The sequence below is a fragment of the Echinops telfairi genome, unplaced genomic scaffold (genome assembly GCF_000313985.2).
Source record: "Echinops telfairi isolate 266 unplaced genomic scaffold, ASM31398v2 ScPeMD7_31;HRSCAF=116, whole genome shotgun sequence".
In the NCBI taxonomy this organism is placed as follows: Eukaryota; Metazoa; Chordata; class Mammalia; order Afrosoricida; family Tenrecidae; genus Echinops; species Echinops telfairi.
The window spans coordinates 22,858,720-22,874,588 of NW_022103928.1; the positions used below are offsets into that span (position 1 = coordinate 22,858,720).

At 42.8% G+C, this 15,869-nt stretch overlaps 1 protein-coding gene across 7 annotated transcripts in view; it reads left to right on the plus strand.

Annotated features, from left to right (window-relative positions):
• Window positions 1–15,869, plus strand: part of CFAP20DC (CFAP20 domain containing) — a 277,597-nt gene that overhangs the window by 152,120 nt on the left and 109,608 nt on the right. For 6 of the 7 annotated variants that reach the window (XR_006680044.1, XM_045289987.1, XM_045289988.1 and 3 more), the window contains exons 8-10: window positions 12,624–12,760; window positions 13,451–13,613; window positions 14,874–14,990. Coding sequence is in view for 6 of the 7 variants with exons in the window: in XM_045289987.1 (XP_045145922.1) it covers window positions 12,624–12,760; window positions 13,451–13,613; window positions 14,874–14,990 (417 nt within the window). In the remaining variant the exon portion in view is untranslated. The remainder of the gene's footprint in view (window positions 1–12,623; window positions 12,761–13,450; window positions 13,614–14,873; window positions 14,991–15,869) is intronic. The other variant, XM_045289989.1, reaches the window with a different exon arrangement.

The following is a 15,869-nucleotide window of genomic DNA, read 5'->3' on the forward strand; positions in this document are numbered from 1 at the left end:
TACAAAAAAATTCAGTATGGCTGTTGATTACTATCTACAGGGTGATTTTGGTTTCTCTGCAAAATTTCTGCCAAGTATTGAAATGCTTCGGGAAAAAAATTGATGCTCTAACACAAAATATTATATATGAAAAATGAATTTAATCTATTAGTTTGACAAGTGTCAAACTGCAGGATTAAGTCGTGCCAACCTTTATAGTTTTCCTTTGCATGTTTAGTACAACATTATGTGTAATCACAAAAACATGGAGCCCAATTACATGAGTGTAAAAACGAACTGGTTAAAGAGCCACACAGTGAAATATGATGCTGTGCACAGAGTGAAGCTGACTTCCCTGGAGTGGTCTGCCAAAGTCTCACAGCTGGGTCAGCCAGTGGAAAACAAAAACCTGCAATGCTGCTGTTCCAGGGTAATCCCATTGATGGGAATTAAAAGGTAGGCTGGTAAATTCATAGATTCTTAAGGAAATATAGAAACCAAATAATTCGCCTTGGAGAGGGACTACTGCAAGCAGGGACCAACAGAAGGAGTTTGCTTCTCATGTCTTTCTTCCTTTTAGTTTTCTAACTACCGTCATGACTTACTATGTCAACAGATATATTACAGTGATGAATTATGGAACACGTCAAATTTTTTCTCTATCATTTTCCTTTTTTTTAAAACCCTGCCGTGGTGATGTTAGGCCCGGTCAAGTCAATTTGGGGCCCCAAGAGACCCCATGTGACAGACTAGAACTCCCCATAGGGTTCCTAGGCTGTGATCTTTATGGCAGCAGATCACCAGGTCTTTCTCTGGTGTAACCACTGGGTAGGTTGCAACTGCCAGTGTAGCAGTTAGGAAATCTGTTGTCAATTTGAGACTTTAAGAGTGAAGTTTAAGGGTGGAGTTTAGTCTGTCAATCAGGTTGCAAATTGATGACCTCATTTGGAGGCTCTAAGGAGATAAATAGCTCACTGGAGGGGGACACTTATGAGACATTCCTGTGTACAATACACATGGAGCTACACTAGTATCCTGGAGCTAGAGGAGCCACGTGGAGATCCCTGCCAGTGCTGAGATGCTTCCACCACCACTGGATCCACAAGACTTTCCACCCAATGGCCTGTGAGCTTCCTGCACTCGGCGTCATTGCATGTGTTGTGTGAGTCTGAAGAGGACTTTATAGAATGGTATGGGCTACATATGGGCTAATATCAGACTTATGGACTTGATCTGGACTGAGCTGGGATATTTTCTCAACATTCAATTGCTCTTGTATATAAAGCTCTTTCTTGTACACATATGAGTCTCCCTGCATTTGTTTCTCTAGTCTACCCAGGCTAACACAGTCAACTTTTTGGTTAGCACCAAGCACCGGTGGAAAATACTAAGGATTGCTGTAAAATTAAAATCTAAAAATTATATTTCTCTAACAGCAATATTTTCAGTTAAAATGCATAATGGGAAGTAAATCCCAAATTATTGGCCTAGTTAAAATCTATGAACATATAGGTCAATATGTGTGGGGACTTGAGAAAATGGTGTGGGACCCACATATGACCTCCTTCAGCTTCAATAGGAAGAAGAGAATCCAACTCCCCATCAACCCAAGGCCATTTGTGACAAGGCAGAGGTCACTTCTCTGCTGGTATGGATAGTTTGCTGCAGTGGACACACAGAATTCACAAACAATACTCACAAGTATGAGGATTTCTGGGGAAAGTTCCACCACTTGTCATTTTGTGGTGGTTTACGTGCTGCCATGATGCCGAAGCGATAGCACTGCTATTTCGGAAACCCAAGGTGAACAGGTTTCAATGGCGCTTCCAGGTTAAGAACAGGCTACAAAGAAGGAATAGATTTTGAAGGAGTAACCACCAAAAACCGTAACAATAACTGCAGAGCATTACTGGATGTAGTCTCAGCAGGTGAGCTCCTCAGGTCGGAGGTCACTCAAAACATGACTGAGCAAGAGCTGTCCTCTCAAAGAAGAGTCAGCCATAATGATGTGGAGGGAGTAAAGCTTTCGGAAACTTCGTTTGCTGGCGGGTTTGACTCAACCTCATGGCCCCTTGTTTGTTGACCCAGAAAGCCCACCCGCTGCTCTCCCTCATGGTCTCTGTCTCAGCACTGCAGTCTCTGGTGCCTCCTGTGGTCCCACTTGCTTTAGCCTGGGGTCTTACACATGCACCACTGGTTACTCTTCTTTGCTGACGGCCCCAGGTTCTCTCTTCTTCCTGAGGAATGGCAAAATTGACTAGTCCCTGTGGCAGTTACATAATCTCCTGTCAATTTGAGCGAAGGGGTGGAGTCTAGCCTATTAATCCTGTCACAACCTGATTGATTCCCTCCTTGTGGGCATAGCCTTCTGAGTATTCTGGGAACAACTTCTTCCTCCCAGGAGGCTGGACACACACACACTCGCTGCTTCATCCACCTGTTGACAAGCCCCATAGAGCCACGCTGATGGCAATCAGAGCCCTGGAGGTGTGTCTACTGCCACTGGATCCACGAGACTTTTCACCCCTTGGCCTGTGATTTCCTGCATTCAGCATCATTGCATGTGTTGCGTGAGGCTGAAGAGGAATTTATAGAGTAGTATCGGACATATGGGCTAATCACAGACTTAGGGACTTGATCTGGACAGGGCTGGGATGTTTTCTTAATATTCAATTGCTCTTGGGTATAAAACTCTCTCTTACACACATGAGTGTCTCTGGCTTTGTTGCTCTAATCTACCCAGACTAACACAGTCCCCAAGTTAGAGCCCTCCACACTTTATGTGCATGGTTCCATCCAATCATTTGGTGGGAGCTACAGACAAGTGGATAGAAGAGCCATGTTTAAGCGATTTCAGTTTACCACCAGTATAATAGGGAAATGTATGTGATTATCTGTACTATTAATTCAATGTTTTGCCCATAGACTCTTTTAATATAACAGGAGGCTTTTTTTCCTCAGTTCAGATTCAGTTGTGCTGAGTGTGTTCTTCCTTTCTGGTTTTCTATCTCCAAGTTTCTGCACACCTCACTAGAGTACGTTAGTCTTCTCGAACTGCCTTTTGAAGCTGTTCAATTTTACTTCGTCATTTCTTTTACTTCATCAGGCGTGCCATTTGCTTTAGCTCCACTATGATCAAGAGCAAGTTTCAGAGTCTTTTCTGACATCCACTTTGATCTTTTCTTTCTTTCCTGCCTTTTAAATGACCTTTTGATTTCTTGATGTGTGATGTACTTGATGTCACCCCACCCTTCATCAGGTCACTAGTGTTGAATAGTCAATGTTATCGAAATGTTCTTGAAGTCCAAGTCATATATACTCAAGGTCATATCTTGTCTCTCCTTGACTTGTTTTAACTTTCTTCAACTTAAGTTTGAACTCACATATGACAACTTGATAGTTCTGAAGGAAGAAGTCCACGCGCTAATAAAAGTATCGGTGAAAAACAAAGCTCCAAGACTTGACAGAATACTCATTGAAATGTTTCAGGAAGCTCATGAAACACTGGAAGCACTCAGGTTTATGGTTTATTAACATGAACAAAAAGTAGGCTAATTCTAACTTTTAATACATTAAGAGTTTGTTGAGAAAAGTAACATCCTGTGCTTTATTACTTTTTATCTTATTGACATATCCCAACTTTACACACAAGGCGAAGATAATGTGTTTACATTGTGTAAGGTCCTACTTCTCTGCAGAGGAGAAAACGGCATTCTGATTTTCATTTCTAATATTATTCTATCATCTTTCAAGATGTCTTCAACTTTTAATTAATAAGATAACTAGTATTTGTTTTAATTATAAGCAAAAATATTTTAATCACCTAGAGCCACTCCTGCTTTAGTCATCTGCCAATCCACTATTCTTTTCATCAGGTTCTAGGCTGTTCCAACTGACAGTCCTCCCAGCAGGTCTAAAAAAAATGTATTATTAAAATTCTGTACACAATTAGCCATGGTTTCCCCACATCCCTACATATAGCTGCTTGTCATCTATATGTTATCTGCCTGGTGTTGAAGCCTCTTAGGCTTGCTACCCTTGCAGAATCCATTCCTCATTTGTAGAATTCTGGTACCCATTTTCCAGAGAGCAAAGCAACAGTTTGGTTTAGATGGCTCCACAAAATTGCACTTGTTAGTCTGGTTGGACTAGAGAAACAAATTCAAAGACACACATATATGTATAAGAAAAAGATCTTTATATATAAGCAGTTGAATATTGAGAAAACATCCCACAGCCCAGTCTAGATCAAGTCCATAAGTCCGATATTAGCCCAGATATAACCCATACCATTCTATAAAGCCCTCTTCAGACTCACACAACACATGCAATGACGCCCAATGCAGGAAACTCACAGGCTAGTGGGTGGAAAGTCTTGTGGATTCAGTGATGGTGTAAGCTTCTCAGCACTGGCAGGGGTGGCTCCTCTGGCTCCAGAACTGTAGGGTAGCATCATGTTAATGTTAATGTCTCGTGCTGGGAGTGAGCATGTGCCCTGCCTCCAATGAGCTATTTATCTCCTTAGCGCCTCCAAATGAGGTAATCTAGCTGTGACCTGATTGGCAGGATAAACCCCACCCCTTCACTCCTAAATCTCAAATTGACAACAGATTATGTAACTACCACGTGCACTGGAAACAAATGGTTAATATGAGAAGTGTCCTTTGTGATGTCCCCCTCATGGTACACTAAGGAATACTGCCATATGTGGTGAAAAATAAATCACAAAGGGGCTTTGGGACACTTGTGTTCCGAGTCCTTGCTCAGAGTGTAAGCCAGTCTCTAAACCGGCAAGTCTCGTTTCTTCCTCTGTGAGATAAGGTAGTAGTGTCCCTCAGGATGTTTACATGGAAGTCTCATGGGTACATCATGATATCCATTGTCGGGCTGCTGCAAGGTCAGAAATTCAAAACCACCAGCCGCTCCACAGGAGAAAGATGAGGCTTTCTAGTCCCACCACGAAGAGTTATAGTCTCAGAAATTCTACTCCATCGTATAGGGTTGCTATTAATCGATCGACTCTAATGGCATTGAGTTGGTTTGGGTTTGGTTCAGATCTCATGTTGATTGTCATTTCCCTGACCTCAAACGCTGGTGACCATCCCCCTGGGAATGACACTTGTAATCCTTTGATTTTTGATCCCTCATCACAGATGTAAATGTCTAGTTATTTATGGAATTACTTGCTCCAACCTCTGTCTCCCCCATGAGGCTGTGAGCTCTTGAAGGAGGTGCTTTGTCCATCTTACAGCTTTCTTAGTCTATAGAGCAGGGCCTGCACAGACTGGGTCCCCTGTCACTACTCGTAAGAAAGGGTGGGTGAAGGCATTAGTGGCTGTGAAAAGAATTTGTGAATTGCTAACTGCTTCTCAAGATGGTAGGAGCCCTGGTGGTGTAGTGGTTACACATTAAGCTGCAATCACATGGTCTTGTTACGTTTCTGGAGTGGTATGCTTTGGTTCTTGCTTTGAAACGCTGAAAGAATTCCCACGAGAGAAGCACGTTTGTTATCCAAGCGACTTTTATGAGGAAAAGGGAGGTTTCAGGTACTTACCGGAATCCCAGTGACCAAGAGCAGGAATCCCCAAAGAGCACCCTGAGAGGGAGCCCTGGCCCCAGGGCTCAGGCGGCTCCTGTGTGCCCCACCCTCTTACCTCTATGAGCATACCCCAACAAAAGAGGAGTCGAAGAGGAGTCCAAAGAGGCTTGGCCTCCCTGTTGCAGCCTCTTATCTCCTTCAGCTGGGGAGACATGTTTGAAGGTATTGGCTGACCTCATTTGGCTGAGTTTAAGCACACCTTGGGTAAGGTCACGTGGCTGGGACTAGTCTGTGCACCCAGGTGTACCTCCCACCTGGGCCTAGGGGGCTTCTGTCTGAGCATGCTCAGTTTGGATCTTTCTACAGGTGTCTAATGGATGCCTGATATTTCTGGAGCCCTCTATGGCGGGAATGGGAGGGACAAGCTACCCCCTTGTTCCTAAGCTAGTTGCCTAACTGTGTGCAGTTAGAAACCACCGGTGCCTGCACAAGAGAAAGACTGGGCGTTCTCCTACCATAAAGAGTCTTAGAACCCCATGGGTTCAATATGAGTCAACATTGACTCATTGGCAGGCGGTAAGTTTGGTTTCGGGATAATGGAAACTATTGACTATCAGTAGGAAATATTTATGTGCTAGCACAGTGAGTTACCAGGTGAACTGCTAACCACAAAGTAACCAGCTGCCCCAAAGGAGAAAACGAGGCTTCTAACTGGTCTTCTGTAAAGAGTTCCAGTCTCGGCACCCACAGGGGCCACTCTGTTCAATCCTGGAGGGCCCCTTTGAATCCAAATTAACTCAATGGGGGTGAGTTTGGTTTGGTTTGAGCACAGTATTTAGCATGTTACATGCATTGATTCATCTAACCTAACAACAATGCCATGGTTTAAGTACTCTTATTATTCCAGTCTTATGGGTGAAAGGTGAGGCTTCGAAAGGTGAAGTACCATATTTTAACATTCCTATATTAGATCTGTTTGGGGTTGGGTTTTTTTGGGGGGCGGTATTCTTTCTAACATATAATAAAATAAAAATTAATCCAATTCATCTAGATTCTGGCACCAAATGTAATTCTGACTTGATTGTTAGGTAATGGACGTAAGTCTTGAGCGTCTCCCCTCAGTGATTAGAGTTGAAATTTCAGCACCTTTTTCTGGTTAAGCTTTGAAGCTCCTGCAATCAAATGACTATAATAATTAGAACATTGTTTCTCGAGACAGAAATGAATGTTTATTTTTCTATAAGACAATTAGAGAGTAGACCCTCAGGTTTTACAGTCTAACTACAAAGGTAGATACCCCGCAGTAAAATAGCAAAATAATTAATGGTAACATCCCTGACCCACACCAAGTTCATTTTCTGCAAATTCGAGAAAATGAAATGCCTAGAGCATGGCTTTAATCTAATCTTGATTTTTAACCTTCTATTATGCACATTGATAGCAGCTCTTAAAAGAACTTTGAAATTCAAAAGTCATGCATTTCTGCTTCTAGTTCTCTTTTATTAAGATTTTTCTCATTATTGCAACTTGGTCCTTTCTACTTTTTATTTTAGAAACCAAAGGTCTAAATTGCTTTTGCTTGTGGATTTTAATTAGGACCCTATTATAATATATACACAGCTTAATACATGTTTATGGAGATAATTAGTGGCAATATGATTATAAACAGAATTATGAAAGTGAAACGAGCTTTTAGAAGTGGTGTGTGTTGTTTGTACTAACAGGATTAAAGTGATCTGTGTAATTACACACATAGTTAACAGTGGAGTATTGGGATACTGGCTCCGACAACATAATGGGAACTAATATGTGTAAATTTTTAAAATAGATTTAAATACAAATGCAGCAAGCAGATTACTCTTTAGAGAAATTTTATTATGAATTATTTCATAAAATACAGAATGGCATCCAATTTCATATGATATTTAGATTAAAGCATATCAAATATAAGTATATCTTTAAAGTCACTGGTGTCCTGTGTCTGCTAAGGAAATGAAAGCTTAAAAAATTCAAGGTATTTTATTAATAACTGTGTTCAATTTAGCATGTTTATGTCATTGAAATTAGATTGTGCCAGTGTTATTTTTAAAGTACTCCCTTCTCCTCCCAAAACAATCTTTTTACTCTTGGATGTAAGCCACACTCTTGATGGTATTTATTCATTGTCTACCATGTGCTGTGCTGGGTTCACCAGCTGGGGATAAAAATGGTACTGAGTAACTGGTCTTTTCTACTCAAAACAACTTAAATTGAGAGGTAGAAGAGCAAAGCTTTCTAGCCTTGGGGGATAGAGAAGGTCCATCTTTGGAAGCTCTGAGAAGGTCCATCTCTTGAGAACAGAGAAAACAGAGGCATAGGATATGAAGTGAATCCAGAACCTGCAGTTTTCTGCAGACCATGGTAAGCGCTTTCTTCTTAGTCTTAAGAACACAAGGAAGCCATGGAAGGGTGCTAAGTGAAGTAAAGGGAATGACTCGGTCAGAGTTAGGTTTCTGTAAGACCACTCTGGCAGCATTGGGGGTGGAAAGGGTTGAGGGGCCAGCGTGAACACAGGAAACACTTGAGAGGCTCTGTGGTCACCAGAAGAGGGTATTGGGTACTTTGATGTCAGTCGTGACGGAGGAGCTGGAGGGAGCACATGGATTCTATATGGAGAGGGATGTGTCCAGAATGGATGAACTACAATGCCATTCATTAGATCAAGTTCTTAGCTTGGCAGAGTTGAGTTTGAGGTGTCTTTGAGACAGCTAAGAGGAGCTGGTCAGGGCTACTGGGTGCAATAACAAAACTGAGAAGAGACGACCGGGCTAGAGATAGTAGCCTATCTCTACTATCTACTATCAGAATCATCTGATGTCTGAATCTTCTTTTTTTTAATATTGAGGATAGCTATTCAGACCTCTGCTTGGACACAAAAACGACAGAAAATCCGCCATCTTAACAACCGAACATTCTTTCAGAAGAAACATTCTGTATACTTGTCTAAAACCTTCCTGCACGTACAGCGTGCTTGTTAGTTTCTGGTTCTGCCCTTTGGACAAATGTTTTCCTGCTTAATGGGACTTCATAAATCTGAAGAAACCCAACATGGAGTAGCCCCTCCCCACTGGGCTTCCCACCTCAGGTCTTTTGTCCAGCAAAAATGCTGTCAGTTCAGTTCAATAATCTAGCCTCTCCCATCAGTTCAACTTCATTTATTATAAAGAGAAAAAGATCCACACAGTCCACACATAACTCAGACACCAAAGCTGAGTGCCGCCAACTCAGTGCCCACTCTCAGCGACCCAGTAGGACAGGGGAGAACTGGAACTGCCCCAGTGAGTTCCCAAGACTACTCTTTAGGGGAGTAGAAACGCCATCTTTCTCCCTCAGAGCTGGCTGGTGGTTCCAAACTGCCGACCCTGTGATTAGCAGCCCAACATGTAACCAGTAAGTCACCCGGGGCCCTCCACCCCATCTTTTAATTCACGTTTCAATGAGCCTTTTGAAGCCTCCTCTTACATACTGGTCAGAAAGTGTGCCATTTCTCATACTGTTGCCTGAGGAATAGTTTTGAGTTCTATCACATATGTAAAATCACAACTCTTCAACAGAGAGTAATGGGACTAACTAGATAGGAATTTTTTTTTTCAGAGGCGTGGATCAGACAGGAAGTAGCTAGTAGCTCCTAATATGCCCATGACTGTGGTATAAATGTGGACTTCTTTAAGTAGTCCTGTCTTGCAAATCCTACCCAGCAGAAGACTTCTAGGTAGTGGGGACTGCTTTGAGTGGTTAAGCGCCTTCACCATTACAGCTTTATTAGTCCGGAGAGGCCAACTGCAGTAACAGCCCCAGGGCCCCAATCCCTTCCTTAAATTTATTCAGAAACCAAACTCACCTACTGGCTCCCCCCTTATTGAGAGATGATGGCAGTATGGGTTACTGGATAATGCAGAAGGTTCAGTAGTCAGGAAATAATGGGAACTACTCACATCCACATCACAGTTTTCCTTAACCACAGTTCAGACACGTGGCCCGTATAACTGCAGCGAAGCTAGAAAGTAGAATTTAGTTGTGTGCCCCATAGGAAAAGGCAGCAGCGATGGGATGAGCATTCTTCCCTTATCCTAGAAGTGATACCAGTATCTTTTTCTCCACCAAATCTTCAATAATATCCTGTTGCCCACAAAATTTAGAGCAGGTACTTAGCATGTTATTACTCTTTTCATTATTCCCAAGTCTTCCCATCCGGCTGATCTTATCACTTCAGTATTCCCCAAGCATACTTGCCCGTTCCCTCTTCCATGCCTTTCTTCTGCCTTTGGCAGCCTACACCTCTCCTTGAACTCTTGCCCGTCATTCCAGGTCCATCCAGAAGCCTACTTATTCCCACTGGCCTGCCTTATATTATAGTTGCTTGTTTGTTTGTCTTATCACCTTTCGCCAGACTCCCTGAAGGCATGCAATGTGTCTTCTCCATTTTGTGTCCCTGAGAACCTCTAGGAGCTGCCTGAGAAAGGAAATGCTCACCCAAGTGTTTGTTGAATGGAGTTTCTGTAGAAGGGAGCTCTGGTGGCACACTGGGTTACTCACGGGACTGCTAACCACAAGGTCAGGAGTTTCAACTCACCTGTCACTCCAGGAGAGATAGATGAGGCTTTCTGCTGCACAAAGAGTTACAGCATCTGGTACCCAGTGGGCATTTCTATCCTGTCCTATAGAGTCACCGCCATGAGTAACTGAGGGATTTTTTATAAAAACGATGTGGTGATGGCATCTGACTTCCATTGACTTCACAAGGGGGACCAAACCAAATTCATTGAATTAATTCCAATTAATGGCAACACTGTAGGCCCCTGTGAGTTTCCGAGATTGTAACTTTTTTACAGGAGTAGAAAGCCTCATCTCCCCTGGAGCGGCTGGTGACTTTGAACTGCACACCTTGTGATTAGTAGTCCAATAGATAACCACTGCACCATCAGGGCCCCTTTCATGAGGGGAAAGGAGTATCACATTTATCGACCCAAGGATCTATGAAGAGGTGGAGGTCACCCTCCAACCATCCCTACCACAGCACACTTCACTTCTCTGCTGTTTGATAATTCATGACAATGGCCACAAAGAACTCAGATAAAACTCACAATTATTAGGAAGTTAACAGGTTACAATTCAGGATCAGAAAGGCTCAGAATACAGTTGTCACTTAAGATAACAGTTTCTCAGCCATGCCCACAGGCGCACACCATGTGGCCCCTTGGCCTCTGCCCTGCTTGGGCAATGTCAAAGCTCTTTTAACATGACTGATAAATTTCCAAAGGGCATGCTACTTTACCATAAACCTTGGCCCAAAGGTGCTCAGCTCTTGCCCCAGGGGTCAGCAAACAAACCTTCCCCAATGAAATGCCTAAAGGCATGCCGCTTCACAAGTGAGCCTTCTGCCCAAAGGCACTCGACTCCACATGTTCACTGCTCTGCCTGGTGCTCTGGCTCTTGATGCTGATGCTGCCCCTCGGGTGGTGGGTGGTGTCACAGCATTCGCATCCCTGGATGGAGAGGGTTTAGCACTCAAGGGTCTAGTTTAGGGGTCCAAAGGATGCACTCTCCTCCTGGCCAGACCCTTCTTGACAGTAGTGAGAGCCCTCCTCCTGGCTCATTTGATATGCAGCAGGATGGCAGATCCCCAATTAGCGTTCCAACTTTTTATGGCCACAATCAATCCTGTCAGCAATCACTCACAACTGAATCATATAATCAGCATTTTGCCCACCTTCTCTTAGCAGACCCACCCAGTAAAGAGGAAATATACCCCCTAAAGGGTTGCCGTGGGTCTGAATTACCTCGAAAGCAAGAAGTTTTGAGATCTGAGCATGGTCATTTGGTGAAAGTCCTCTATAAAGACTCTTATCAAGTAAATCCCGCAGTTTTCCTTTAATCGTTGTATTAAAGAGAAACTAAGATGCTTCCTCATACTCACTTTTAATTCTCTCTTTTAAGGAAAAACATTTGTGGCAGTAGTTGGCAAATGATATTGAGTATGAGAATCACTTGGGTAAACGGGTTAAAAGTCTAGATCATAAGTCCCTAAATTTAATTGGCCTACTGCCCCCTTTGCAGAAAAAAAAACAGATGACTCCATATACCCCTTTGAAAACTTTTTAACAATGAAAAACTTGTACTATAGCCCCTAATCCAGAACGAAGTATAGGTACCTGCTTTTGAGGGGCGGGATGACATAGTGGGCTGGGCCCTGAGCCGCTAGTCACAGGTTTGAATCCACCAGCTGGTTCACAGGAGAAAGGTAAGGCTTTCGAATCCCAGAAAGATTGAAAGTCTTGGAAACCCACAGGGCCAGTTCTACTGTCCTATAAGGACCCCAAGAGTCATAATTGACGCGATCACAGTTAATTTGAATCTGCTGTGGGAAATTAATAACCACTATGATGTCGTTTATGTCCAAATTGGGAGTCTCTCTTCTAGCCCTCGGTCATCTCAAGTCGCTCTCAAAAGTCCCCCAGGCCGCGAGCGATATTCAGATGGGGCTTATAAGGCGACAACTGAAGCCAGTTCGTTCAGCGGGGCTGGAGGGCACCGGGGTTTTATATTCCTTTCTGTGGGTGAGCAGGGAGGGGTTGAGGGCCCTGCGGCAGGGAGGGAATGGGGTAAGGGACCAAAGGCACATTCTGAGAACAGGAAGAGGTTAATTAGCATTTGGGTAACAATTCACTTCCAAGCACATCTTGGGGCAAAGCCGGGGCGTGGGGCAGAAGGAGGTTACATCCTTTGGGGCAGAAGGAGGTTACATCCTTTAGGGATAAGAGAGGCCTGGGCAGCCGTTTAAATTTTAAAATGGGGTCACACAAGCCTAGGAGAGGTTCTTACACCAGCCTCTCCCAGGGCACTGTGTCATCTACTTTGGGCAATGCTGGTCTCGATTTTGGTCTTCTCTCCTCAGCCCTAGGATTCTAATTCTAGAAACATGATAATTTGGTGTGGATCCCAGGACCTATGTTTTTAATGTGTCCGGCGGTGATTCGTACCACATGGATGTTTTCAGAAATGCTACAGCATAGTTTCTTATGGTCATTGTATTAGTGGATTGTTTTGACTTCTTTTTACCGAACAGACCAGTTCATTAACCGAGGAGTGGGCAGCGGACGCAACAATAAAAACCAAGATGTTTGTCATATCGCCTTCGGATCCAAAGTTCCCGGACCACCTCCACTCTCTGGCAGAAGGAACAACATGAGGATATCCCGTGAGGTAGGAGCAAGCCTCGGAGACATTAGCGGAACTTGAGTGGCATCCCGAGGGAGCGTTTCGGTTTGGGGTTTCATTTTATCCATTGTCGAGAAAAAAAGGAGAGAGAGAAACCTGCATGTCAAAAGCAGAAGGCTGAATAAACTTGGGACAGAAATTCTGGATTTTAAAGCACCTTGAAATGGTTTCCTTTTTGTCAGGTCAACACAATTAACTTTCTAGAGTATTCTTTTCATTAAACCTGTGTTCACAGAAACCATCCGCAAATGCATGTGCTCGGCATCTCCTTCTAAAAGGAATTGGAGCACCGCCGCCAGACACCTCACAAGGAAAGGCTTCTCAAGTGCTGTGTGTTTTATTTGTATGTCCTTCTGAATTTCTGACACACAACTGATTTTTAATTCACCTTCTACCGACTAATGGTCGAGTATAGCAAAGGAGCACATTTTGATTTATGTGTCTAGGAGACTTGTCTTCCATTTTATCGCACATTGTTTCCTTCTATTTTTTTCTCATTTTCTACCATAATTTTCTTTTCTCTCACTTCTTAGCCTTCTCAATTCCTTTAGATTTTTAATGTTTCCCCTCACTCTTTCTCCAAAGATTATTTTTGCTGTGTCAATTCTACAAAATCTTCTACAGAAGATAAAGATAATTTTAATATTTTAAAATATTAAATCTTCTTCCTTCTAGTCACTTCACTCCATCGGGTCCAAAAGCAGCAGGTCCTGGCTGCAGCCCCCCATGGAGAAGTGTGTCAGCAGTGTGGACATGCCCGCCTTACTGACCGCTGAGTCTGAGGAGCAGGGGGACAAAGAAAACATTCACCAAATAAAGCCAGCTCTACCTGCATGTGGTAAGAAAGAATAATGCATAAAGAGTGAATAGCTGGTGCAAATTGTGAGAAGTGTTCTTGTTGGGATAGATCAGAAATTAGATTGAAAGAACAATCACTTTATAAGTTTATCATTTCATGTACTCGGTTACTTCAAATTGCCCGTCTTTTCACTTTGAGATGGGCGGTGAGAAAATTAGAATAGCATTCCGTTGTCATGATGTTTTGGAAACTGCATTTTATGCCTTCTTAATTTTATTTTTTAATTGAGCCCTTGCATTTATAAAATGTTCTTTATTTTCTTATTTGATATGCAAAACAACTCTGTGAATTAGGAGAGGACTATTGGGCCCACTTTATAGATACAAAGTTCAAGGTTGAAACAGATTTGTGGCCTATAATCATTGGAAAGATTCGAAATAAGAGCCCTGCCCATTTTTCTGCTCTTAGCTCAGTGTTGTCAGGCTCGATAAACAGGAGCATCTGGGTTCTTTGCTGGTTCACTATTTAGAAAGCACTGACCATTGTTGTAGGTAATATCCCCCACGGAGTATAAAATTGAGATAAGGAAAGGAAATGAGTAACATAGACATCCAGCCCCAGCTCTACATCTGTTTGGGAGGCTTTGATCAAGTTTCTTAAATTCTATGAGCCTCGGTTTCCTCAACTGTGAAATGGGAATCCCATCACTACTAACACTTGCAGTTTATAACACCTGCCGCAAAGAGTCTTTGTGAGGATTCAATGGCGAAAGCCAGGGCAGCACATGATATTGTGCCAAGCAATTAAGCATTCAGTAAATACCACTACCATAAATTTGATGGGAGGATTGCATCTTACTTTCACAATGCTTTTCCAGGTGTGAACCTCAGTCCTCCAGGGCTCTTTGGAAAAGCACTCAAGAAGCCCTGTTGAACCATATACTTTCTCTTATGAAGAAAGGAATAATGTCCCCTTATTGACTGTCAATTTATTTTCTGTGCTGCTTAGCATAGCACTTTCTCTAATATGAATCAAACTAGGTGTCCATCTCTGTAAGGTTCTATTACATGAGGAAAATGTACCAGCAATTTTGAAAGCCTGACATGATCCTAATATTGAAATAGGAATAACTACCTGTTTCCCATGGAGGAATAATTCGTGGTTTTGTTAAGTCTTATATTGTTTAGTCAGTGAGACCTGAGTAGTCTCACGGTAGCCATAATTATATTTACTTAGTTATTTCAAAGTGATTTGTACTTTTATTTTGGCTTTTTGTTCTTTGATATGAAAACTTACCAGCCAGTCTACACATTATGCATCCACATCCCCCTCAAGAAGCATCGGCAGATAAGAATAATAGCAGAAGAAGATTGCGATTAAAAAGCTCCAGCAGGGAAAGGACAGAGACGCCCAGCGGTATGGCACGAATTCAATACTGTCTTATAGTTGTACGTTGTTCAGGGCAACGGAATCTCTTACTCTGCAGCTTGTCAATTTCAAAGAATGATGAGCCAACTCATTTAAAATATAAATGTCTTTTCTACAGGGATTATGGAAATAAAAGTTTCCGCAAAAGGATAGCTCAGCCAGCCTAGCAGAGATTTGCCAGATTAAATAGACAGTGAATTCAAAATGGTCATGTGGCTCCGTGGTGAAGGTCCTGGCTGCACATCAAAAGGTTGGTGGTTCAAACCCACCAGCTGTTCCTCAGGAGAAACAGGTGGTACTTGGTTTCCGTAAAGATTGGCAGCTTGAGAGACCCCATGAGTCGGTTCTTCTCTGACCTATAGGGTCACAGGCGGTCTGAACTGACTCAAGGGCAGTCAGTGGGTGCTGGTTTTTGTTTCCTTTTTACCATAGAAATAGCTGAATTTTCTTTTGACTCTCAAAATTTATTAAGCTTAAATTACTGTTTGTTTGTTTAATGGCCCAAATGCCTGGGGGCTCAGGATCATACCATCTAGCCTCTGGGGACACCAGGGTCAACTGGCAGAACATAATGCACGAAGCCAGTGTTCTCGATCTAACTTCAGAGTGTACTGACTGGGGTTTTAAAAGATCCTGAGGGCCCATTTAAGGTGCTCCCTGTCAGGAGCAAGGAAGAGGGAAGAAACAACATTACAAAGAAGTTATCAATTCAAATGAGTAACGGACCATGTGAGCCCCAGCTCAAGATCAGAAGAAAGAGAGGGACCCCAGCTACCACGGCTGCCCTGCTTTGCAAGGAATCACCATACAGGGTCTCGGATAGAGGGGGGAATGTGGAACAAAATTCAGAATCATTAAAAAAAAAAA